Source organism: Melospiza melodia, chromosome 20 (genome assembly GCF_035770615.1).
Source record: "Melospiza melodia melodia isolate bMelMel2 chromosome 20, bMelMel2.pri, whole genome shotgun sequence".
In the NCBI taxonomy this organism is placed as follows: Eukaryota; Metazoa; Chordata; class Aves; order Passeriformes; family Passerellidae; genus Melospiza; species Melospiza melodia.
The window spans coordinates 13738139-13764751 of NC_086213.1; the positions used below are offsets into that span (position 1 = coordinate 13738139).

The 26613-nt window shown below is 50.2% G+C and overlaps 1 protein-coding gene across 1 annotated transcript in view; it reads left to right on the forward strand.

The window, feature by feature from the left end:
- The first annotated feature begins 1102 nt into the window (after nt 1-1102).
- Nucleotides 1103-26613, forward strand: part of TMEM132B (transmembrane protein 132B) — a 210441-nt gene continuing 184930 nt past the window's right edge. The window contains exon 1 of the mRNA XM_063173211.1: nt 1103-1230. Coding sequence (XP_063029281.1) covers nt 1146-1230 — 85 coding nt within the window. The 5' untranslated portion in view covers nt 1103-1145. The remainder of the gene's footprint in view (nt 1231-26613) is intronic.

Genomic DNA, 26613 nt, shown 5'->3' on the forward strand with positions numbered 1-26613 from the left:
CGCTCTCACAGTTTTGGGGCGCTCTCACAGTCTCTGGGGCGCTCTCACAGTCTCTGGGGCGCTCTCACAGTTTTGGGGCGCTCTCACAGTGTCTGGGGCGCTCTCACAGTCTCTGGGGTGCCCTCACAGTTTTTGGGGCGCTCTCACAGTCTCTGGGGCGCTCTCACAGTCTCTGGGGCGCTCTCACAGTTTCTGGGGTGCTCTCACAGTTTTTGGGGCGCTCTCACAGTTTCTGGGGTGCTCTCACAGTTTTTGGGGCGCTCTCACAGTTTCTGGGGCGCTCTCACAGTCTCTGGGGCGCTCTCACAGTTTCTGGGGTGCTCTCACAGTTTTTGGAGCGCTCTCACAGTTTCTGGGGTGCTCTCACAGTTTTTGGGGCGCTCTCACAGTTTTTGTGGCGCTCTCACAGTTTCTGGGGTGCCCTCACAGTCTCTGGGGTGCCCTCACAGTTTTTGGGGCGCTCTCTCCCGTTTCGGGTCCCTCTCTCCCGTCCCGTCCCCGCAGTTGCGGCCGGCGGCCGCCAGGGGGCGCGCGCGCTCTTTGCGCGTCTCGCGGCCGGCGCGCGCCCCCCCCTCAGGGCCCCCCAGGCCGGGGCAGCGGGACCGGGACGGGCCCCGGGGCGCTGCGGGCCCGGCACCGGCACCGGAACCGGCACTGACACCGACACCGAAACCGGCACTGACACCGGCACCAGCACCGCCGGGGGGGCCGGGCCAGGCCACGCGGGGCTGCCCCGCTCGCCGGCCCCGCGGGCACCGCGCAGCAGCCCCGGGGCGCTGAGCGCACCTGCGGGCCCGCCCCGATCGCGCCCAGGTGAGCCCGGCCCGGCCCGGCCGCGCCGCCGCAGCCCCGGCACAGCCCCGGCCCCGGCTCCGCGCCCGCTGCCCCGGGGGAGCCGCCGCCGCTGCTGCTGCTGCTGCTGCTGGCGGGGGCGGCCGTGATTGCGGGGCCGGCGGGTACCCCCTTCCCTTCCCTTCCCTTCCCTGCCCGTGCCCTGCCCTCCCCGGGGGGCGCCGGCCCCGCCGCCGGACGGAGCGGCGCGGAGCGGAGCGGGCGGGGAGCGGGGGGAGTGGTTACGGGCTCCGGCGCGACACCCCCGGCCCCCCCGCCCCGCTCAGCCGCCCCTCTCCAAATAAATCAGCACCATGACTACTTCTGGGCATGGAACAAAGAGGATGCTCTCCCGGGGCCCCGCGCTGCTCCTGGCGCCGCTGCTGCTCCTGTGCCGAGGTAACCCCGGTCTCGCCGCCGCGACCCCGCCGCCGTGCTCCTGTTTGTCTGCTTTGCTTGTTGTGTCCGTTTCTGTGTTTGTTTGTAACAATTTGCGTTTATTTCATAGCTGCCCCCTCCCCCGGTGTTATTCGCGGCCGGTTCCCCCATGGCAGCGCTCCCTCCCCGCTCCCCCCGGCGCTGCGGGTGCGGCGCGCTCCGGGCTCCGGCTCCGGGCGCACCGAGGAGTCCCCATCCAGCTCCGCTGCCCCTGTCCCCACGCGTGCCGCGGTCTCCCGGCCCCCTGCGCGAAGCCTGCCCGCCTGCTTCGGCCGCTGCCGATCTGGGGGCAAAAATGGGAAAAGTTTGGGCTTGCCGGAGCTCTGGGGGATGGAGAAGGGTCGTGGGGTTTCCCACGGGGCGGCCGACCCCCGTTCCTCCCTGATGCTCCTCGCTCTTTCTGGCTATCTGTGGGGTGGATGGGGGGAAAGATGTGCAGGAATCAAACCCTTTCGGTTTACAAAATACTTGTGCAACCTTTTTGCGCTGAATCCCGAGAAGGACGGGTTTCGCTGGGCTGGCGGGGAGCGGGGTCTGGCCCTTGATTGGGCTCAGGTGGGATTCCCTCATCACGGCCAGCTGCGAGGCAGCGCGCCCGGGCACGGAGCGAGGCTGGGATATGCTCTTCCTCTGTTATTTTCTTTTTATTATTATTTTATTTTTTATTTTCCCCCAGCTGGACTTGGGAGCAGCGTTTCGGGTCCAGGTGCGGGTGTTTGCTGGGGAAGGGCTCAGCAGAGCGCTGCCCCTGGGAAAGTCTTTAGCAGGACTTCACTCTGGGCACGTTCTCCTCGGCGTGCTCCCGTGAGCTCCCTCGCAGATGCTGCTGCTAATAAACAGGGGCTGTTAAAAGCAAATTAATTAAGGTGCATCGGTGCTGTAGTTGCTCGGGGATTCGTCTGCGCTTAGTGCTTTTCTCGGGACGGTGCTCGCGTTTGGCCGTGGCGAGGAGCTTGGGCTGCTGGGGAAACTTCGCGGGGGGTTTAGAAACACGCATAAATGCAAGGATTTTGGGTGAAAAAGGAGCGATCCATGGGAAGGGATAGCGGCTGTCGCTCTCGGGGAGGCCACAGGGAAGGCTTTGTGGTGGGGAAGTGTTTTAGGAAAGGTTCCTACAGGAAGAGCAGGAACGATTTGCCAGGAAGGAGGCACCAAGCTTGGGGACACACGGAGATGGACAGCAGGGGATCCTCGCTCTGCTCACCCCAAAAAGCACCGCTTGCCCCTGCCCTCCATCCGCCTCCCTGGCTGGGCTGTGTGCAGCACCTGGGGATCCTCCTGAGCAGGACACGGGCACTGGGCTGCAGAGTTTGGGGTGCGGACCGTGGGGACCGGGGCACCGAGCACAGGGCGCAGGGCATGGGCTGCCTGCGGGTCAGCCCTGCCCATGGAATGGTGGCTTTTTGTAGCCACTGCCATGCCCTGTGCTCCGTGCAGCTCTTCCTTTATCGAGGAGAGAGTTGGGCGCAGCAAAAGAGCAGGTTTCTGTTTTTTTAAAATCTTTTTTATTTATTGCTTTGACATATTAATGCTTATCTTTTCCCTCCTCCCGTCTCCTCCTGTGTGGGTAGCTACCATGGTGAGATCGGGCTGTGGGTGTAATTCTTCCAGCGCTCTGAGTGCTTAAACATATGGAAACCCACTTTGAAACAGTTTGTGGCTGCAAACCTACCGACGTATCCATCCATCCATCCCTCCCTCCCCGCTCGGTGTGCGCGTCAGGGGCTCGCAGTGCGCTCAGCCCGAGCTGCGAACACCGAGCGCGTTCCCCGCCCGCGCCTCTCTCCTCTCTCGGCCGCGGCATCCTCCTGCCTCCCCAGCGGAGCCTGTCCCACCCCTGCGGGCCTCGGCCGTGTCTGTGCGGGCAGAGGGGCTGCGGGATGGGGGACAGCTCCTCAGAGAGGGGCGAGCGGCGGCAGAGCCCGGGAACGCCTCCCTCGGGGCTGTGCCCAATCTTCCCGCAGCTCGCTGGAATCCGAGCCGGTTTTCTCCTCTGGATTACAGGGGTTAACGAACCGCATCTCGGTTTGGGTTGTTGCTGACGGGAGAGACACCTGCATGAGTCATGCCGCGGTGCTGCCATCTCCGCAAAGCTGCCGGCTCCCGCAGACGCTCGCCTTGGGCTCTTGCCATTTTTCTCTATTTTTTCGCCTTCGCTCCCTCCCTTCCCCCTTGCCGGCGCCGGCTGCGTTGCGGGGCCCGGCGGTGCACCAGGCTGGCTTTCTGCAGCCTCTCCCGAGCGGGTGGCGTTTGTTCTCCTGTCAGGCAGGTTCCCTGAATAGCTTTGTGCGGGTCCGATGAAGAGATCAGCGCTGCCCCGGCGCCGGGGCTGCTGGCGCGCTCGGTGCGAGCAGAGGGTGTGCGTGTGCGCCTGGCAGCCGCGGGCCGCTCACGCTGAGCCCGAGGATGTCTCTGCCTGGCGGCGGGCCCCCGTTTGTTGCTGGCATCCAGGCAGGGTTTTGGCCGCCTTCCTCGCTGGCGGCGGCGGAGCTGTCTCCGAGGTGATATGAATAGGTATCCTGCGAGCGAGCTGGATGAGTTACCTGAATATTTTGTTTTCCTGCCCGGTGCTGTGTCACCGGCTCGCTCCGGCGCGGGAGCGCGGGGCAGGGACGGGGCGTGCGGAGCTCATCCAACAGCTCCTGTGGGATGATGCGCTGGGGCTGCTGTCAGCTGTGCGTGAGGAAGGACCCGCGATCGCTTTTAGACTCTGGCTCCAGGGGGGCGTGGGAGGAGAGACATTATGCTTATTTTATTATGTGTCCCTGTATCACTCTACCTAATATGGAGACACTTTTTATTCAGAGGCTCTTTAGGAGCAGAAATGAAAGACCTGCATTATCTAGTGTACAATAGATTTGCAGATCACGATCGTACAAACTGTTGAAATGTAGGTTATTTCCCCCAGATTAGTGCAGATCTCAACATTTTATACAATGACTGTTCAAACTGATGTGAAGTGGGGGATAGAGGGCTGGGGGAGAAGTCTGAAATTATTATAGTGCCTTTTGCTCCAGCATCCATTAGAGCAGAATATTTTAGATACCCTGATTTTACTTCCCATCCGCATAAATCTGGACAAGCTGCTCTGAAGCCAGTGGAGCTACTCTGGATTTATGCATTGTTGCTGTGATCGGCATTGGGCTCTCTGGGAATGCAGGAGGCAACTGTGTGACTTACCCTGCACAGCATTTTTCAATTCAAAATCTCCTGTCACTGCTGCTGCAGCCTCCTTTGTGTATTTGAAATGGGGAAGTCTCACTGGTTTTGGGTTTTGATTATTTTCTTCAACATGTGTGGCTTGGTCACAGAACTCTGTTCACTGACTCTGGCCGATCAACAGAGGCTTTTGTGGTTTGAATACCGAAATAGTTACATTAAAATATAAAAATCAATTAAACGCAATTAATTTGCTGTATTTTATAGCTGGGAATGGTAGTCACTCCCAGCCCTATTATCTCTGTGTTTAAGGCAGCTCAGTGTGGTGATGAAGGTACGAGCCCAGGAGCAGCTGCAGGAGGTCAGAGCAGAGGGCTGCCAAGGCTGGGACAGGGTTTGTGCCTCAGGAAGGATTTTTTGGATGAAGGATGCATTCCTGAGCCAGAGATGGCTCCATTTGTTTAATTGCTGTGTTGGGTTTGCCGGCATGGATTTGGTTGCCCTTTGAGCCCGGGCAGCAGTTTGGAAGGTGCAGTCCCTGGGCAAAGACTCCCTTGTTTCAAAGTGCCTGCAGAGAGGAGTCTGTGCTCCAGGGAGGTGCACAGGGATTTGGGTTACACAGGGATTTGGGCTGTGCAGGGTTTCCCCTTGGTGCCAGTGGGATGGAGATCCCACCCTGCTGACCCCACTGGGATGGAGATCCCACCCTGCTGACCCCACTGAGTTGGGATCCCCCTGCCCTTCTCCACAGCTCCTCAGAAATGTGTTTTGCAGCCAGGCTGCTCAGGGGGCCTGTGCTGGCTGTGTCCCTTTGCTGAAAGGAGGAGGAAAGGGTGCCATTGCTCGTGATTTTGGGTTGTGGCAGCTCATGCTGCTTGTCCTGACCTTGGTGGTTGATGCTGGTACCAAGCACAGGTTTTGCTGTGATGGAGAGGTGAATTCATCATGCCCTGCGTCTCATGGAGGTGGCTGCAGACCTGTCCTGTCTCAGAGGAGCAAAGGGGAGCTGGCAGCCCCCTAAGTCCTGTGTGAAGCCAGCAAAACCAAGGTCTTCTGGCCTTAATAAACCTCTCAGTGAAAGAGAAGCCACCCCACCAAAATAAATACTGTCAGCTCAACAAACTCAATTCACTGACCTTGATTCCCCACTCTCTCCTTGCCTGTATATAACTGATGTTAGTTAATGGCAGGCGTGGCTTGGTTTGCTGGCACAGCTTTAGCTCCCAGCCCCGTTGGTGGCTCGCTGATGTGCTGGCACGTGGTGCCTGCCCAACTGTCAGATCCTCTCCACAAAGTGGCTGTGCAGTGAGAGCTACCATGTGCTGCTCTAGATGTCGTGGAAGATGCTTTGATTTGGTGCTGTCAGGAGTTCCCAGGGGCATTTCAGGGGAAGCAGTTCCCACGTGAGGATGGGCAGGCAGAAATTACAAAGCAAAGAGGTCCCTGGAGACAATTTACAGGGATTGCTCAGTGTCTGCCTTTCCCTGGGTATTCCCACTGCCCTCTGTGACGTGCAGGGCTGTGATGGGAGTAAAGCCAGGGCTCTGCAGTGTGTGTGTGGCTGAGCTCCTTGACTTTATGTTTGGGCAGCACCTCACACAATCAGCTTTAGTCTCGGGTGCAAGGTAAATATTCACGTTTTTAACACGCTTCCCAAAAATTCTCTTGCAACACACTTTGAGCTGTTCTTTGTTTACATAAATGTTTGTCTCTGACAGCATTCAGAAGGCTTCATGAATTTATGATGTGCTCCAGATTAAAGCACACTTTTTCCCTTTCCTCTTCTTCCTTCTTTTTTCTCCCCCAAACCACTCTTTCCTCCCAAATTTTGGAGATGAAATGGCAGGAGGAATGCATATTTCAGCTGGCTACTGAGAGGCAATGTAAACACCATCTTTCATAGAAAATCACTTTGTTCAAGTCCAAAAGCAGCCCAGCCTCTCCACTTGATCAATTTGCCTGTCATAGGAGATGATTTTAAAAGTGGTGATTATGTCCTATCTTGTCTCTTGCAACTTCAGGCAAGGAGAGAAAATGAAGTGTAGCATTTGATTTTAACTCTGTTTTTTTCCTGATATTTTTTTGGTGATGGTGGCAGTCAGAGAGCAAGCAAAGGGGTGCCCTGAGGGGTGAGGGACACCAGGAACAGAGGAGTTTCCACCAGACTGCTGTCTGCTGAGTAAACTAATTGGAAACTGTATGTAAACCAGCTCTTGCTCATCTCACCGTGCCTGCACCAGCTGGCCCTCAGGAGCTGCCCTGCCCCATCCCTTCCCCTGCAGTGGCAGGAAATGGGATTTTAGGGACAAAGCTGCTAAATCCTGGGCAGAGGGTGCTCGGTGCTCTGTGGCTGCATGGCCACGTCCTCCAGCCTTGGGATGGTGCTGCCATCTGCTTAAAGGCTCTGCAAAAACCACAGGTCAGGTTATGGGGAGGGATGGTGTGAAACCACCCGTGTTGGGCAGCTCTAGCCTGGCATTGGTGATGGAAGGAGATGATGGAAAAAACTCCACTGATGCCATTCAAACTGGGCCAAACGGAGAAGCAGGGATCAAACCCTCATTCTGGCCTAGCCCAGGGGCTCAGCAAGCTCCAGAATTGGTGTTTGCAGCCCAGGGATGTGTGGGAGGTGCTGCCTCTGGCCAAGCCTGTGCTGAGCCCATTTATCCACACATACAATGTTGGGGAGTTCAGTTTTGGGCTGAGGGAGCCCTGGGGGGAACCAGCCTGAGGAGGAAAAGCATTTCTGCCAGAGAGGGGAGAAATGTCATCCTCATTACCCCAGAAATAAAATCCTCTAGAAGGATCGAGAGGTGCACGTATCTTTGGGTTTTTTGTTTAGCTTGTATGGAAACATTTCAAAAACAGATGGCAGAGCAGAGATTTATTTCCCGTTAAGTGCAGAGGGCTGGTGCACAGGACCTTATCTGCTTGTGGGCCCTGTAATAAACCTGCCAGCAGGTGATTTAAATCCAGTTTTTCTGATTGGGAGAGTACTGAAAGGAACAGGGTTTATGTTACTTAGGAATTTTATGGCCAATGTTAGACTTTTAAGATGCAGGAATGATCAGGGCATGGCTCTGTAGCACCAGAGACACTCATTTCTTTAATAAAGGATCCTCCCTGAGTCAGAAAAACGAACCATTTTCCATTATTTAGCAGCTGAGCTGCCGTTGCTGTTTGCATGAGTGACAGACGCAGCTCCTTTATATCTCACTTTAGGAGTTGTTGTCAATTAGCCACAGCTTTTGCTTAGCAGCAAGACTCTCGCCACAATGGGGAAGGAGGGCTGTCTAATGGATGCTGCAGCTCTTGAAACAAACATTCATGCTGCAGCTTCAAAAAAAGGATGAAACTCACACCAAAAATAAGACAGAGCCCTGTGCCCTAAAAGGGAGGCCTTGAGCAGATGGAGCAGGGTTCTATGCAATAAGCAGTAATTAGAAACTCAGCAAAGGCTGGTAGCTGCTGACTGGTATTGGTACCCAGATTTCTGGTTGAAAAGGGAAAAATCCAAGAGGAGTTTTGGAAGGAGCTGGTCTGGATGTGTGTGTGGGGCAAGACCCTGGCCAGACTGAGCACCTGGTGTGGTGAAAGACAACAGCAATGAGCCCCCAGTGCCTCTGTCCCTGAGTCTGTGGGGCCACAGCATCCGAAATGTCCCTGGGGCACCCACAGGGCTGGCTGGGGGCAGCAGGGACTGATAGCACAAGGTCTGATTGTCTTTCACTGGGTGCAGGGAGGACACAACACGCACACAGTGGAACAGGCTTTTAAAAGGTTGCCAGAGGCACCCCGAGAGGATGCTAAGAGCTTTCTAGAAGCAGCAGAGCCCTTTCGGGGCAAGCTAAAGGCCAATGTACCTCAGCCTCTCCAAATCCTGGGAATTAGAGCTGGAAAAGTTGGCAGATAAGCTGCCTTTGCCATCTCTGGAGGTTGGGTACAGCCTGTTCCTGAGCAGGGCTGGTTTTCAGGCACGCAGGGCTTGTGCTGCTTCCCTTGGCAGAGCTCTGCAGCCCAGCAGACCTCTCCTGTGTTCCGCCCACAGCTCTCCTTCTCTGCTTCATTCCATCATTTATGGGCTGGCCTGAGCTCCCAACCCTCCAGCCCAACACCCATCCACAGCCAAACCCAGGCAAATCCATCCAACGGGGACAAATGGTTAAACACGGAGTGGGAAATGCTCAAGAAGAGGAGCTGGGCCTGGCATGTAAATACCCAGCACGCAAATGCGTTTCCAGCTGGAGGTTATTTGGAGAAGAGAGGGCAAGGACTTGAAGCACACGTGGTGATGAGCCATAGATTATGCTCTGAAAACACTCAGAAGGCAGTTCCAGTGGCACTATCTAATTCATCTCCCACTAAGACATTCTGCTCCAAGGTGTTGGGAAATAATGGAGTAGCTTAGATACTAACATTATTAAATCCTCATCTCTGACAGCTATGAGAATTAATATACAAAGGTTTCTTCTATTTTTTTTTTTAATGCAGCACAGTTAGTCATTTCAGGTATTTTGCTTAGGAGTAGCCCACTGAAAGTTATTAGCATGAATATTGGTGCAAAAAGGCTCAACTCCATTAAAGAGGAGAAACAAGAGATAAACAGAAGATAGCATGAATTTTATTACGGTTGAGACATTTTGTTTCCTTTCAAATATTAATCATTTGTCATTCTTTCATCTGTAGATCTCAAAGGGCTTTAGAGAAAAAAGTGAAGCCATTGTCTGTCCTCTGCATTGTCCCCATGAGGTGCCCTGGGGCAGCAGCCCAAAGCCAGTGCTGAGGCTCTCTCTAAGGCATTGGCATTACTTGGTTCTTGTGCTGTGTTTGATTTGCACCAGCCCATCACAATTTTTATGGGAAGGCATAAGCAGAAAGGAAGAGATGGAATTGTTGTTCTTTATTGCTGAAATCAAAGAGAGCCCTATAGAGGAGGGCCCAGATGGTGGTGCCCATCTCATCACCTCCTTGGTGCGGTGAAGCTGGACAGGCCATGGGGATTGGGGTATTTCCAGGGACTGCACTGAGGAGCTGTTCTCCAGACAAGCCCTTTTAAACCCCAAATGTCCATGTTGTGCACCTTATTTCACTTATTACAGTGTCATAATGAGATTACTGGAGTCTGCTGTAAGCCCTGGGGGACAGATATCATCTCCTGGGTACAGCTTCAGCTGTGTCTTCTTGAAGGGTCCTGCTCATCCAGAGTTAAAGCTTCTCCCTCCCTTTCTAGGGAGCCCAACACATTAAACGTGTGAGAAGGCTTTATGGCACTTAACCACATGGGGAAAGCCAAAGGGCAGTCATTGCTTTGGTTCCTGCACCAACCAGCAAACTCTCAGATGGTTCCCCCAAGCTTCCCTGGGCCCTCTGTCCCCTCCTCAAAGGGCTGAGAGCTGCAGCAGCCCCAGCTCTAATTCATATCTGCCAAAATGCTCATCCCTTAGGTGTGTGGAATGTGGGAATTGGCGTGGCAGACTCCAGTCTGCGGGACTCCATCATCTGAGTTATTATCTCCAAAATGCAGTTCCCTCCTCAGTGGCAGTCTCCTATTGAAAGCACTCTCTTTCAGCAGGGCACTTGCATTTATTTACTGTGCAGCTTCTCCCATTAGTATAATCATTACTCCTTGGACTGGGTTTGAATTCAGAGCATCCCACTGTGGTACTTAAAGAATTAATTACAGTGATGAAAGAATTCCTCTAAAGACTTCTATGAATTGGTCTGGTTGAAGTGTTTTAGCTTTGCTTCAATTGGTGCAGCTCTTGTCAAAGGATGGTGAGAAAATGCATGGGTCAGTGATTTAGATGAGGCAAATTACGTTAGAAAAATTGATTTGATTTAGAAAGTGAGCTTTCAGATCACAGGGAATTGCCTGCTTCTTTCTCTGCCGTGCTGATTCTCCCTGAAGATGAGCAGAGGCAGATAATTCAGGGTTAAAGTAAGTGGCTCTTGTAAAAGGTTTGTCAGAGAGTGAGGAGAGATGGGCTGACACACATCTTTAGATAAACCATTATTGACCCATATATTGCTATCTGTGCATCAGCTGGAGTTACAGACGGATGGGAATGCTTATAAACACACTCAGGCAGTTCGTGTGGCTCGCTGAAGAACTGAATCCTTGTTTTTAGGTTTGGCTTTTCTTTTTTCCTCCCCAGGAAAGGTTTTCCCATGGAGCATACCTTCAGAGCTGGCACTGATCTGGCAATGTGCGCTGTGTGGCTGCCTCAGCCAGCCCTGCACTGCCTGGCTCTGTGCTTAGTCATTCCTGGGGCTGGCACTTTGCTTTTCCCGAGCTTTTTCACTTCCTCGGATCAAACTGAGCGTTTCCTCCTTCTGTGCCTTGTCTTCATCTTAAAGGGGCTGCGGTCCCTGGGCTGCAATGGGGTGATGCTCCATGGGTCAGGCAGTGTTCCCTCGGGGGATTGCTCCTAAAAAGCACCTTCTGAACGAGCAGTTCCTTCCCTGCATGCTCGGGGCGTTTTCTGAGCTCTCCTCCTGGCCAGCTCTGTGCTGCCCATGGGAGTGATGGGCTGTGAGTGCAGGGGCTGCTGGCCAGAGACCCACATTGCTCCCACCATCCTGAGCCGCTCTGAGCAGGCTCTCTGTGTTGTCAGGGAAGCAGGGATGGAGCCTGGCAGCGTTTCAGTTTGCTCTTTGTAAAATTTGTCTTTTAAAAAAAAACAAGTTAAGGAGATGACTTTTGCCTAGCAGTGCTTTTTGTTTCTTTCTCACCTTGCAGAACCCTCTACATTGCAGATTGTTTGCTGGAATGCTGAGAGACCTCATTTTTGGTCTGTCTAGCACTGGTGGTACTTGTCTCCATAGCTCCAGCACCAGCAGCTCCCTTGGCATGGAAATGCAGGAGTGGGCTCTGCTGTGCCTGTGCCATTCCCTCTCCCAGGGTGGGCACGAGAGGGTGCAGAGCCCAGGGGCACTCACACAGGGGGGTCCAGCCTTTGTGGGCACCTTCCTGTGCTTGCAGAGAGCCTTTTCCATAGCCCAGCCTCAGGCTGGGAAGTGAGATGACAAGTGCAAGGAGAGAAATGATGCTGGGGAGAGCTGGAACAGAGCCTCCCGCCAGCAACTGAATTCAAGGCTGCAAAAAGAAGTTGCAAAAGTAGCAATCCATCTGTCCACTTAGTGGGAGAAGCCTAAGATCATTTCACAGTAATCAGCCCCCTGGTGTTCAAAAAAAACCCAACCAAAAATACTGCAGGGTTTTGCTTTACTGTGGCAGAATCTAAAGCAAATTAATGTTCTCAGAGGCTGGGAAGCTTCCCCCCCACTCTTTTTGACAAGTAGGGGCTGTATCAAGCTAAAAATAATATAAGAAACAATAGAATATCTTTGGGTTTTTAGATAACCATATTTTTGCCATACATTTCAGAGATTTTCTGTCCTCACTGAAACTCTGTGGTTAATTTCCATCAGAGCTATTGGCAAGTGGGTGTTTTTGTGCAGGGTCAGCTGGGTGGTGAGCAGGGTCATCATCACTTGGCATGCTCCCAAGGCGATGCATTGTGCAGATGCACTGCCATGCTACAGCTCCTTGGCTCTATCAGCGTCTCCAATAAAAGCCACAATATTCAGGGATTTTCATTTGGTTGTAAAAACTTGCTCCAGGCACTACAAAGTTCGGGAGTGTTTGTTTATTTATTTATTTTAATCTCATTATATTCTTCCTTTCCCCTTAACTGTGAGGGCATAGAGGAAACAGATTCCAAAGATGCCTCTTGATTCTTGCTTATTTGAATTGAGAAGCATTGAGTTGGAGGAAGATCATGGATTTCTGTCTCTGTGTGTGGAGACATTCAGATTAAAGGAGAGGTGGCAAATGGGGAGGTTTGAACATGCCAAGCTTGAAGGTGACCACAAGGAGCCCTTCTTGCAAAGCACTACAGGAGCAAGATGTTGAGGGTGGGTGTTTGCTCATGCCAGGTGTGGGTGGCACACCCTGGAAGGATGTCCCTGCTGTCCCCCACCTTTGGTTTTGGGGTGGCTGGGGCTGTGGGGAGCAGAACTGCACCTGAGCCAACGAGTGAGGCACAGCAGGACCCAGAGCTGCTGAAATGCAGCAGCTGCTTTGCTGCTGCACAACAATTCGTAATTAAAACACAACTTGCCATCCTGATTAGGTTAAGCATTTAAATTCATTTGCAACTTTTCTCCCCCCTGTATTGTGTAATTAGCAATGTGTGATGCTTACATTAGCTGAGTTAAAAGTTATAATGATTAATTTGCACATCAAAGCCTCCCCATGAATCAACTGGTGCAGAGAGCTCCAGTGCCCACTGAACACATCCCTGCCTGCTCCAGGGGCACCAGGGAGGCTCCAGGAGCTGGTTCCTGGTGTTTCAGTCCTCCTGCAAGGCAGCAGTGTCCCCCCTGTGCCCCCAGTCACTCCACAAATGACACTGTGACCAGGATGTGGCCATGCCTTTCGAAGCCGGGCTGATGCATCCTGCAGCACCTGACTGACCATGCACCTGGGAGCACTTCAAAGTCATAGTGTGAAATTACCGCTGGTGGTTTTTGTGGATATAAACATTGCTCTGAAGTGTTTTGGCCAAATTCTGATTGTTTTTACCCAGGTTAATCTTTGACTATGAGTTTTGCCTGAAGGTTTTTCTAAGTCAGATTGGAGCTCTAACTAGTAAAGAACCTTGTTCAAGCAAGCCAAAACCAACAAGAAAACTACTATAAGCTAATTATAAAGAATGTCTTCTTTCTTTCTTATCTAGTCATAATATTGTCTTTCTTTCCACCTTCTGCTGAGCTGTGAAAATATTCTGCAAAATGATATTTTTGAGTAGATGGAAAAGTACACCCCTGTCAACAATATTTTTCTATTGTTCATCAGAGACAGGCTTCATAACAGAAGAGATCCGTGCTGGAAAAGTACATCAGCTGCAAACAGTTTATTCAAAGTCAGCTCAAATAGCAGGGAGGGTTTTTGAGTTCCTGCTCCAGCAGAATTTGAAATGCAGAATGCAGCTTCTAATATTTCAGAGACATGAATGGTGCAGGTCATAATAATGTATAGCTATTTTCACAAAGGACAGGTTTTCTGTTAAAGCTTCCAGTGGAAAAAGGTCTGGAGGAGTTAAAATATTTACTTCCTGTTTGAGTTCCTGTGTGAGGGTGCCATGAGTGCAAAATGAGTTCCCACCTCTTTTGGTCCCTGTACCTGTGTGTGTGTCCATGCACATGGGAGCACTGGCGTTGAGTTGGTGGGGTGTTAAATGTTTCACTTTTCCAACCATCAGTTTCAATTGAATTTCATAAGCCATTAAAGTTCTCTGCTGCTTCCTTTGCTCTTCCAGTCATGTGAGCTCCAGCCATTTAGCTGTGGGTCCTGAGGCATCATTGCTCTGTGGAGCAGCAAAAGCAAATTGGTTCCTGATGTAAAATCTTTTTATATATATGTATTTTTTTTCTTTTTTGATCTCTCCAAGTCACTGTGAGTGGTGTTACAGTGTTGGGCTGATGATGGGAATCTTCAAGCTTGGCTTTTTCTGGTCCAGTTCTGGTTTCCCCCCACAGCATCTTTGAAAAAGCTTTTGTGCTTGGCTTGAATGGCAAAAACATAGAGGTAGAGTTGTTTTTTTTTTTTTTGTGTTGTTGTTTATATATTTATCTGTAGAATCATGGTGCAAAGATTGGACTGGGGCTTTGGGTTTTCTCCCTGTAGAAATGTTTATGAGGATGATAGTTATTTGGATCAAAAGAGATCTTTTGGCAGTCCTCTGACTTTGATTCGGTACTGGCAGTGCAACAAATAATGAAAAAGCAATCATTTCCCCTTCTCCCCCTTTTATTCTCAGGATAAATGAATGGTTAAGATCTCTGTGCTCAAAAATAATTGCTCATGGCTCTTACAGAAAAAATGAAAATCCATAACACTCACCCGTTAAATGGATTATTTGATCTTTCCTGTTGGTTTGTGTTTTGCACTGCTGAGTGTCTTTGCTGCCAGTCTGAGGCTGAACTGGACAAAGCTGATGTTCAGGCTGTGCAGATTGAGTCTGGGGAAGGAAAAGTGGATAAGGAATTTTACTGGTTTGGAAAGCAGCTCCCATGGTGGGAGTTGGGCAGCAGGGATGCAGCAGGCTCTTGCTGTCAAGGTCCACTGGTAGAACTGTTCTGCACAGCATAAAGTTAAAGAATTTGACAGAATACGGAATGAATGGGAAAAAAGAGTAACTTTAACTTGCCATGTGATTTTAAAGTAGCTCAAACATCAATAAATCAGAGTGTGTGTGGGTGATGGCTGGGACCTGCTGGGCAGTTCTCAGTGTGCTCCTCCTCCAGCTGCTGGGGTTGATGAACAGATGGAGGTGTCCACCAGTGCTGTGCCAGGCTTTCTCTTCCTTTCTCTCCTTGTTTCATGGCAGTGGATGTGAGGGTGAGCTGCCATATTTTACATTTTCCCTCCCAGCAGCCAAGTGGTGCTGAGTGACCATTCCCATCCCCAGGACTGTGCACTGCCCCTTCCTGAGCTTTAACCTCCCATCCTTTCCAGCAAAGCCAGGCATGAAACATTAGGCTGAGCCTGTATTCTTTGTTTGGGCATAACTGCAGCAGTTCCTCTTTTTGTTTTTAAATCCTGCTAATTGGTGCTCTCAGCCTCAGCTCCAGCTTAATGAAGGCTGCTGTCTGGGAATCATCACAAACAGTTATGGAAATGCATTTAAATGCTTAAATCTGTTGTACTTTTCTTTTTATGGGCTTATTCCTTCAAAAAGCATAACTATGCCCAGGGTTCCTCCTGCCCAGGATGATTTCTCTCCGTGAGCCCTGTGCTGGGGCTCTGGCACAGAGGGGTACACAGGAGGTTTGTGCCAAGGCAGAGAGGGAGCCCTTGTGCTGAGGGAGCAGCATTTTCAGTCTGTCTGCTCCAGATGGGGCCTTTGGATGCTGGGCATGAGAACTGAGAGAGCATCCAGAGGGGAGGAGAGCACCCTGCTCCTCTGACCTGCCCGAACATCATTGACTCAATCCAGTGAAAAGAATAGAGCTGCTGTGGCTGCACTGCTCGTGTCCCTCTGTCTGGCAGTCAGTGCATGTCTGTCCTTCTGCTCTTCATGGTGAGAACCCTGCAGTTGCACAAGGTTTAAGCTAAAGCAAAGGAAAGGTCACATTGTGGGTTTTCCCATCATGGCTGTGGTTGTAGCCACACATTCTCCAGCTCTGGAGAGGGGTGGGCCAGCTGGTCCTGGGGGGATTTGCACAAGGGTTTGTGGTTTCTCCAGAGGCAGGGGAGCAGCATGCAGTAAAACAAGGGCTTGTATTGCCATTTTTCACAAAACATGAGGTATTGTTTATTTCTGCTCTGGTTAGAGGGAGATGCAAGTGGTCCAATTCCTGTATTTTAAGAACAACCTTCAGCCCATGTGATGGACAGGGAAGATGAGGAGAGACTGCTACAAGCCAAAAGCAGCAAACCCATGAAGCAGAGCCTGAGACAGCTTTAAAGCTATGAACATAATTACCCGAGGAGTCTGCCAAGGAACCAGATGCTGTAAATGAAAGAATAACTTCCATGGCTTGGCATCTGTCTGCGATCCAGGGAGAGGAGGAGAAGCAGGGAATTGCATGCAGGGCTGGGAAATGGTTCCTCCAGTTGCAAAATGAGCACCTTCAAAAATATTTAGTCTATACTGGCATTTTTGTATGGAGGAGAGTGAACCTGTTGGAAAGGAGAGGAGAGAGGTCAATGTGCTTGTCTTGTGGGCAGTTTGACCATGTTCTGCAGGTTGGATGTCAGCGTTATGTGGTTGGTTGGCTTCTGGGAAGATCTAGGTGCTGTGGCAGCTTAAGCAGGGGGTGATAAATGAGGAAGATGTGGCTGGGCTGAATTCTGAACCTTTTGGGACCCGTTTGTGCCCAGAACCCTAGAGAGCACTCTGTTTTCCGTGCATGGATGAGCTCAGTTGATATTTAAAATAAGTGGCTGCATGTGACTTGTTTGAGGTCAGGTCACTCTTGGCAGTGCTCTAGTTTCAAAAACCAAACTAGGAAGTTCCTGCTATTTCCCTCCCCAATTTATTTTTACAATTACTGTTAAAATAATTGCAGTCCTAGCAAAGGTAAACACCTGGGTTCTACATAATCAGTACATAAACAATATCCATCATTTCCATGGTACAAAACCTCTGGCACACAACATGTTCCTGAGGCTGCATCTTAGGGGAAAAATAGAAAACCTTTATGGGAAAGGGAGCAGAAAATCAGCTGGGGTCCTCGTGGATTGAGTACGTGTGGATATCAGCAGCAGTGCAGTCTCCTTTCTGCTTGTGCTGGAGCCAAACAGCCCAGAAAAAGGTGCTGGTGACAGAGCTGCACATGGGGCACCTTCAGAGCCAAGTGAGTGGTGCTTCCTGGGCTGCAGAAACAGAACCTGCCTCTCCCAGCTGGGAATTAAAGGCAGGGAGCAGTGATGAGAGGTTACAGGGGAAGTTCTTGTGATTTCAGGCCAGGATAGCAGTGTTTTCAAACCAGGAAGAGGAACAAGAGCTTTGCTTGTGGGTTAGATTTACTAAAACAGGAAATTTTACTGTTTTAGTAACCTTATTTTTTACTCTTATTTGGCTGTAATCAGTAGAAAGTATGTTCAACATGCACCGTGGGTGCACAGGATGGGATGGACATGGCAGTGTGATGGAGGGCTTGGGAGCGGGGGACGTCACCAGCATCCCAAGGAGCCTGGCAGGGAGCAGGGAGGTGACTGGGGATGAACTCAAGCTGCTGCCTCTGCACACTTAAAACCTGCTCTATGTGCATCCTTGTAAGCAGCTGTGGTCATTTTCCCTCAAAATAACAAACCTCTTTTGCAAGAAGGAGTTGGGGCAGGCCTCTGTATTGCTGCAGCTTGGGGACACAGTCATGTGCCAGTCAGAGAGCCACATCATGCTGAGTGCTGAATGACTCTGCTTATTAATATAATAAACCAGAGGAGCGCTGTCATGACAGTCTCTGCAGCGAGAATCCAGGGGGTTATTTTAACCACAGCACATTAAATCTTCCTGTCTCCTGAAAATTGCACCCTGGAGGTATGGACTCAAGGGTACGAGGGGTAGGAACATTTAACAAGGGTTTGCAGGAGTTTTTATGCATATTGTGGTCTCCAGAACAGTGCTCTGCTGTCTGGGGTTTTATATCTTCCCATCACTGTAGTTAAGTTCCTCAGACATGGAAGGGAAACATTCTCTCTTTTATTTTCTTCTCCCTTCATTCTCAATTTTCAAGATGAAATTTTCTCTGCTGTAGCACTGCTACAAGACCTTTTCTTCAGATGTGCTATATGAAAACATGCTGTCATCCTCTCTGAAAGCTGTGAAGTGTGTGCATGTATATTCTGTATAGGCACACACTACACAGAGATACATGTGTGTATACATAGGGTTTTTCCTCTCTCTCTCAGATAAAATAGGCTTTTCTATATCTTTAACAAAATCTGGGTGTTGAGAGCTGATGGAAGATAAAATTCTCACCAGAGTACCCTGATGGGCTCACAGCTCTATCTGCTGGGGTTGATCCAAGGGCACTCCTCCCCTGACTGGCATTTTGGTCCCTGGGTGCCTGGGTAGGGTCACCAGAGCCTTGGAGAAGATCTGCTGTGGGGCAGTTAATGGCCACAGCCCGGCTGCCTCTGTGAGAGCCCACAGAGAGATTTCTGTGCCTTCAGATGGCCCCAAGATCAGGGCTGGGGGCAGCACCTTCCAGGGGCTCCACTCCCAGCAGGGAGGGAGGTTAAAGCAAAAAGGCAGGATTCTCAGGGACAGCAAGGTGAGGGGATCCCTGCTGATCCCCTCGAGGTGTTTTGTGTCTCTGTCTGCCAAATGCAGAGCACGCTGGGCTGGTCCTGGTTGCTGTGCTTGGGAGTGGAGCTGCAGCAGCTCAGTGTCTCCCCTTTGCCACCCTCTGGTGAAAAATGTGCCCACATCTCCCTGGATTTCCTGTCTGCCGGCCTGACACACAAGCAGCTTTCCCTTCTCTTTTTCTAATCATGGAGAGGGCTCAGCACACTGTCTGAAACAGCTTTTTTGCCTCAACAGGGAGGTTCCTTGAGGCAGCAATTGACTCTTTCTTTCAAGCAATGGCATTTTACCTGGGAAAGCAGCCAGTTGGTATTTTCAGCACAGCAGAATTCTGCCTTGCTTTGAAAGGAGCTGGTTCCAGATCCTCCTTGGGTTTTTTCCCCCCTTAGGATGATGTCATTTTACTTTGTGCACTCTCTGCCATGCTGCACAGTCTCTCCAGCTCCTTGGGAAACACTTCCATTAGACAGGCACTTAATTTTATAGGAGCAGCACCTGCAGGACCAACAGGTGAATAATCTGGAGTCCTCAGCTGCATCGTGGGCAACTGAAATGTCCTTTAAGTGACCCTGAAAGGAAGGCTGAATTGGTAGTGATGGCTTTTTCTTTTCCATGAAGAATCATAGGATGAAATGTGTGATAACACAATTGAAAGTGAAGAAGGTGCTGGATATAGGCAAGAAAACTGAAGAGACCAGGGGAGAAAGATTTCCAAAGCAGAAACAAACTGTTCTTCACTCTTAGTTTTCATGCCAATTTAACGTATTCATGAAAATTGCCTCAATTTAACTTCAGGGGAGAAAAGAAGCTACAGGGTTGCTGTAGCTAAAAGGCTGCATCCTGTTTTAGTAAGTTTGCTATACTTTAGATTTTTATCTAAAGGGGCTTTTTTATGGTACTTTCTACCAGCAGTTCTCCACACCTGTTTGTTTTTAAAAAGCACTCTGCAAGCTGCAGGAAAAGGATGCTAAGCACAGTTATCCTTGTTCTGCAGGTAGAGGGACCTGGCAGGGATGTGCAGTAACTTTGGTCTGTGCCAGAGCCAGGAAAACAGATGAGCCTTTAGCTCCTGAATCCTGCTCAACACCACACAACCTTGCCTGGGGGTCATCCTGCAGTGTGGGACTGGGGCAGGAGTGCTGGGCTGAGCTGCTCATCCTGCTCAACCCAACCTTGGTTTATGTTCCTGCCCTTGAGTTCCCCTCTGTGACAAGAATGAAAGCAGTGGTGACTATTTTAGATTATGTACTCCTTGTATAGCAGAGGAGGAAACCTTGATAGAAACCTTGATAGACTTGGCTGCTTGTTGGTGCTTCCTCTGCAGGGTCTGTGCAGCCACCCAGCAAAGCAGGGCTGGTCCCTGCCCTCTCTGCAGGACAGCCCTGGGCCCACGGGGATGGGACATTGCTGGCATCTGGAGTGAGAGACTTTGCCAAGCCAGCAGCACCACCCCTGCCCGCCCATCCATCCATCCACCCATCCATCCATCCATCCATCCATCCATCCATCCATCCATCCATCCATCCACCCATCCATCATCCACCCATCCACCCATCCACCCATCCACCCATCCACCCATCCACCCATCCACCCACCCACCCATCCACCCACCCACCCATCCATCCACCCACCCATCCATCCATCCATCCATCCATCCATCCATCCATCCATCCATCCATCCATCCATCCATCCATCCATCCATCCATCCATCCATCCATCCATCCATCCATCCATCCATCCATCCATCCATCCATCCATCCATCCATCCCCAGCAGCTGCAGAAAGTAAGTGACCACAAATCACAGCCTGATTGGTTTTTTAGGAGGTTTTGATGCATGAAATGCAGGGACAGTGTTTCCCTCCTGGTACCTGCAGGAACAGGATGCTCTGCAATAAATTAGCAATGCTGCCCTGGAGACTGTAGTTTCTGGGTGTATGATATCCTCCTCAACATTTAAAAAAATACAAATCCTTAAGAAAAAGAATAATGCACTTCCAAAATTTTGTAACTTCCTTCATGCAATGTGGTCTTGCTGGAGTGATCAAGGTACAGGCACAGATCCTGCAGTGTGCTTAGGCACAGGCACCAAAGTTTGCAGAATATGGGTTATAGAGTTTAAGGTCTTTCAGTCCAAAGTTAGATCTTTTCCGCCTTTGCAAATGTTTCTGATGCTGTATAAGTATTGTCTTTGAGGTTTACCAGCAGTTAACATCATCACACACTTCCATTTAAAGCAAAATCAGAGTGCCTCTTTCATATCTCTAAGAGAACTAAGAAAGCTTCTTCACAGCACTGCAGACAAATGGAGATTGACAGTTATTAGCTGATGGTCTAACTGCTCTGACAGGGTTTGATGCAGAGGGATTTTCAGTGATTGACTCTGAGCCATCCCTCGTGCCTGTTCCACAGGGAGGCTGAATCCACTCTGTCCCTGCTGACCATTGATTTGGTCCCCACTGGGCCTTTCTGGCTCCTGGGCAGTGGAGGTGCTGATAACTGAGCAAAGTGGGCAAGTTGCCCAGCAGAAACCTCCTGTTTGCAGCAGATGCTGAGAAGAAAAACCAGCTTCTCAGTCTGGTTTTTTCCCCATGGTCTTGTTTGGGGCTATTTGGAGGCAATACAGAAATGGAAGGATTGTGTCATTCACATTGCTGGTCACTTTTAGCAATTATCAGCAGGAATTTAGCACCTAATCTGTGTCTAACAAATCAGAATTAAATCTTTAATTGAAGATTAAAGGACTTCGTGTGAGAAGTAACTAAATATTAAACAACCTGCTCACCTGCTATTGCTTGGGTGTTCAGTGTCTCTCCTGTGTGAGGCAAGAGCTGCAGGTCAGAGCTCCCTTTATCCAAGTATGAGCAGCATCTGTGTGGATAAGGGTTTGGGCAGCAAGGCTGCCCCATCTGCAAGCACAGCTCACCCCCAGCACTGCTGCAGAGCCCTGGCTGTCACTGCAGCCCTCCAACACGATGCTGTTTGTTTGTCACAGCTGTCAGGGCCTCTGTCAATCTCTGGTGCTGTTAATCCATCCCGAGTGCATCCTGAGCAAACCTTTCTGCTAGCTGGGAGGAATTTACTCTCTGCTGATACTTAGCAGCAGAAAGACAGGAAAAACAATTATTGATCACAAATGAGTGGGGCTGTGCCCAAGCCCTCTGATTCCCAGGCTGCTTTTTGTGTCTCTTTCTGGGCACAGTAAGCCTTGCATTGAAATCTGCCAACACCACCCACTGCTTCCTGCGACGCTCCGGAGAACTGGGAGTTAAATTTCCTTAACTCACATAGCAAAAGCAGAGCCCTTGTTTATTTTGCACGTCGTTTTGGTGCTGCTCCTCGTGCCAGTGTTGGGATTGCTGCTGGAATGTCTCTGCCTTGGGAGCAGGGCAGGGATGGGCACACGGGGATTATTGCTGGGATTGCTGCTGGAATGTCTCTGCCCTGGGAGCAGGGCAGGGATGGGCACACAGGGATGGGCACACGGGGATTATTGCTGGGATTGCTGTTGGAATGTCTCTGCCCTGGGAGCAGGGCAGGGATGGGCACACGGGGATGGGCACACGGGGACATTGCTGGGATTGCTGCTGGAATGTCTCTGCCCTGGGAGCAGGAGCGGGCACACGGGGATGGGCACACGGGGACATTGCTGGGATTGCTGCTGGAATGTCTCTGCCCTGGTAGCAGGGCAGGGATGGGCAGGCAGGGATGGGCACACGGGGACATTGCCGAGCAGCCCAGCGGGAGCGCTGTGTGCCCCGCGCTGTCCCTGTCACACACCCGGCCCCTTTGTGCTCCCGATCCCGCAGCCCCATCGATGCCATCGATCCGGGGAGATTGCGGCCATCTGGAGTTGAGCAGAAAATGGCACTGCCTGTTGCTGGTGGCACAGGACTGACTGCTCTTCCCTGGGAATTGATGCTCATGGCTATTGATTGGAAAGCGCTTTGCATTGCGCTGAATGTCAGTCTAGTTAGTTCATAAATTTATGGGTGCCATTCTGCATTTGCCACAAACTTTCCTGCTTTCTGTCATTTTTTTTTCAGGAAAGTTTGAAAAAAAAAGGCAACGTGATATGAACAAATGGAGATATGGGAGTAAGATCTTAGGTTTTAAATTTGCGTTTATTCTGTGTCTTGAAGAGCAGTGTTCAGCTACCTCTGCCTTCTAATTTTGCCTTTTAACGTGGTGTGAAGCCCAGGGAGACTTGTTAGATGTTGATATAATGATATTGGTAAAAGATTGGTATTTGGAAATGATTGTCAGATAACTTTGATTTTCCATGCACAAGTGCACAGTAAACACACACATTTATCTAATGCTTTGGAGACAGCTTTAGTCTTTCAGGTATACACTGGGTAATTGAAAACAAATGTTAGCTTCTCTTTAATAGTGCTCCACTCTAGTCACAGTGCAGTGTGACCGCGTTCTCATTTTAGTATTCTTCAGAGACATTTGAAGTATGCAGCTTCCTAAATCCAAGCTGACTTGGAGCTCTCTGCAAATGCATTATTGCAGCTGTTGGAGGAGAGTCTGTCGTGTTTGCTCCTCCAGGTAATGCCTGACCTGTTTGAATTGGATGCCCTCCTCGCAGCCGATAACTTTCTGGGCTGAAATTTGGTAAAAACTTCAGCAGAGGTTCCTGTGTGGCACTTCACAGCTTCTCCACGTGGGCACAGGTTCTGGCTGCCCCAGCAGGGCCACACTCCCTGCAGCAGGCACTGCTCTGTGCCAGTGTTGTGCAAGCAGCAGAGAAGGGGCTGCCCTGCCCTGGGAGCCAGGCTGGAGCTGCTGTGCCAGCACTGACCCTGCTCACCACGTCCCCAGGGGCTCCAGGTGCTCTCTCAGCAGCTTTGCTTGGGGACAGCACCCCAGAGACAGCTTGGCCTGGCTCTGCAGTGAAGACCTATAGTAGGAGTCCTAGTAAATATCTGTATTGTATTTGAGTATCTGTATATTGCCTTGCCCTGATAAGCCCCGGTTGTTCTTGATGGGCTGCAGCTGTGATGGCCTTAACTGGGCTGCAGCTGTAGCTAGTGAAGATAACTGGGATAAAAGGGGGTGGGCTTGGCCAGGCAGGGAGAGCCTGGAAGGAGCCCTGACAAAGAAGGAGCAGCAAGCAGAAGTGTGTGCTGTGAAGAACTGCCCCCAAGAAACATCACCGAGAAGGTATGAGACTTTAGAAATATGTTTGTGACAGTATGGGGCTTTAGAAATATGAGATATAACAAGATAATAACAAAGATCCATCCCTGGGTTGTGTCCCATGGCTTTTCACAGGTAGCCAGAGACAGCAGTGCCTTTGCTTCCCTTGCATGTTGAACTGGGGCTGGGATGCTGAGGAGGAGCGTGCCACGTGTGGGATGGATCCTGTCTGACAGTTAGTCATCCTGAAGGGTGTTTGGTTCTCTGCTCAGTCGCTGCAGGGAGTGGGCTGCTTCAGAGGCAGTTTGTCCTGCTTTGACCTGGTGTCTGTGCACAGGGGAGCAGGATCCCTGTGCTGGGTGGGGAGGGACAGCCTGGCCTTGCTCTGGACAGGGCTTTCCACCCCAGGGGTGCCCTCACCCAGCCCTGGAGCAGGGCAACATCCTCCTCCCCTGCCCTGTCAGCATGAGGATTTTCTCAGGGGGAAGGGACCCTCAGACTCTGCTGAGTGGCCACCTCAATCCTCTCCAAAGCACAACAGGTTTGCTCTTGGCTGAATAAACCACTGCTGAACAATGGAACTAATGAAGAGATCTGAAGTGCATTTATCCTTTGAAAACTGAGTCTAAATATAGTGCTGTGGAGTTTAATATCTCTCTTCAAGACATTTAGATCAAATGTACCTATTCTGAGACTTCTACATTTTATTTTCTTTTTTTTTTTTTTTTTTTTTTTTTTTTGTCTGTAAACCCAATGGCCTACCCTGGGAATTTAAATTCCAGTTGAGGTCCTTTGGACTCATGAATCACTTCCAGTCACAAAGGCACTGTAGTGCACTTGGGACGTGGTAATTATGTTCGTGTTCAGCAGGGCAAAGTAGAGCCCAGCTCACCTCCCTCCTATTGTAGCAGCTTTTGGTGCTGTCTTGGGAATAGTAGTAGTAATAATAAGAATAATAAAAGGGCTGCCACGAAAGCCAGGGAATCTGACTCAATGCATACAGGCTGGGGAAGCAGCAGCCCTTCCCAAGTGCTCCCCTGCCAAGTCTTTACAGCCCTCAGCCTTTTTCTGGATGAGCTGGGGCCATGATCAAGCAGTGGCTTCTTTTGTGAGATGGCTGTATCCAGAAAGGCCATTCTCATACACTGAATAAAAATGGAAATTCGTCCCCAAACATCCACATTCATTTGTAAAACAGTTAAGAAATGAAAACTGTCAACACCTGAGACTGAGAGCCCATCTGGCCCCCCTGAAAGAGCTCAATTTTCCCTTTGCTGATCTGGGCCAGGTATATAAATGTGGTTGACAAAACAGCAGCAGAGGTGCCTGGGCTCATTTCTGCTTGCATCCATCCACTAGAGACTTCTTTTTTAAGGATTTGCTAGGCTCCTGAATTGTCATCTTATCATAAAAAGGGAAATAAATCCTCCTGTTTTCCCTGTGCTGCCATTCTCCCCAGATCTGTGCCAGAACTGGGAAGTTCTCTGCCTGTCGTGGTCAAGTTTGGAAATCAACTTAACCCCTGCCTTGCCATGCACCCTTCTGAATTGAAGTGCTGAAGATTTGTTCTGTTTGTTCATTAAATAAAACTAGTAGAGAGAAGATCTCATTCAAATGCATTATTTTCCAAGAGTGACATATGCTGTTGACTCACACAAATATGTCTCCTCTGGAGAGTCCCTCGTATGAGAAATCTCAGCACTTCAACTTCAGTCCTTAATGAGAATTTTTCTTCTAGCAGAGCTATTAAAGACTCCGATCTTAACTCTCAAAAAACCACAAAAGATGTCAAATTATACAAATCCAATATTTGATATGTTAATAACCAAAGAGGCTGCAAGAGGAGGAGTGAAAATACAACGTGAGGAGAGGCATTGCCTTCCTGGTGGTGTGCTTCCCCTGGCTGCTGTTTATTGCCACCGTGTTACCTTGGCAGCAGCTTCTGATGCATCCCTGGATAATAAGATGCACACACTAATATGACAAATGTGTGATGTACCAGAGCACGTACAGTGCATGCAGGTGAAATTAGCTGTATTTCTCTTTTTCCTTCTGGTACTCTGGAGGCTGTAAACTCCTCAGGAGTAATTTGCTGACTGGTGTTGTCACGAGGGTGGTGTTTCTGTAGCACTGCCAGGATTTACCTCTGAGGGCTGTGTTCTGCTTCAAGGTGCAGCACTTGTGGTGTAGGAGCAGAAATGGCATTTTCCCTTTTATTTCAGTGGACAACTAGCAGCTGTTGTGGCATGTGGAAATTGTGTTTTTCTTCCTCTATGTCAAGGGAAAAAAACCTCTCTGAGGTGATATGTGATCAAGCCTTTGCTGTGCAGGGTGTGTAAGGAATGGATGACTTGGAAATCCCAAGTTTTGGGGTTTTTTTGACAGTCTTTTGAAAGATGCTCTGAATTGCCACATCACATGGTTTTCATACTTTGTTTCAGCAAAAAACAAAGTATGTTGTGCAAAATGTTTCCTCCCATCAATATGTGGAGCCAGGCCCTGAATGGAGGGATGGGGGCTTGATAAACTGGGTTTATCTTGGTGGGCATGGGGACTAAATGAATCTGAAAGGTTGAAATCCTGACCCAAATCAACTTTTCTTCCTGCCGAGACAGTTCCCCTCTCGTAGCAGAGGCAATCACCACGTCAGCTGGGCGATTTGGAGCTGTCTGAGGTGCTGCTGCCAGGCCTGCTCCTCATGGGGCTGGTTCAGTGTCACGGTGATGCTTCTGAAGCTCCCAGTTGTATTTCTAGTGTTTTACTGGGTTCAACAGCACAGCAGCGGCAAAGGGCAGCACAAAACCAAAAACCCATTGCTGGTATGTGTGTAATTCCAGCTGGGTATTTATTTGTGCTCAGCAATGACACACTGCCTCCCCATTCCTCTGTACCCACCACGAGCCATTCCCTCCTGGCAGGAGGTGCTTCCTGCATGTATTTTATAAATCCTGGGTTATTCTGTGATGTCACTCACAGGGACAGTGGTAAATAATGGAGTTGGTGCTTTTCCCACAGGCAGGATTTTCCACATTGTGCCTCCAGCCTGATTTGGATTCCTCAGCTTGCACATGTCTCTGATCTGCCACCTGTACATTTCTCATGTTGCCCAACTTATTCCCAGTGAGCAGGAGTTTGAGTCCAGGAAAAATGCAGAATTTTGTCTCTCCAGTGCAAATGAGCATCGGGTAGAGATTGCCTTCAGGGATTGGTTAGGGATTAGT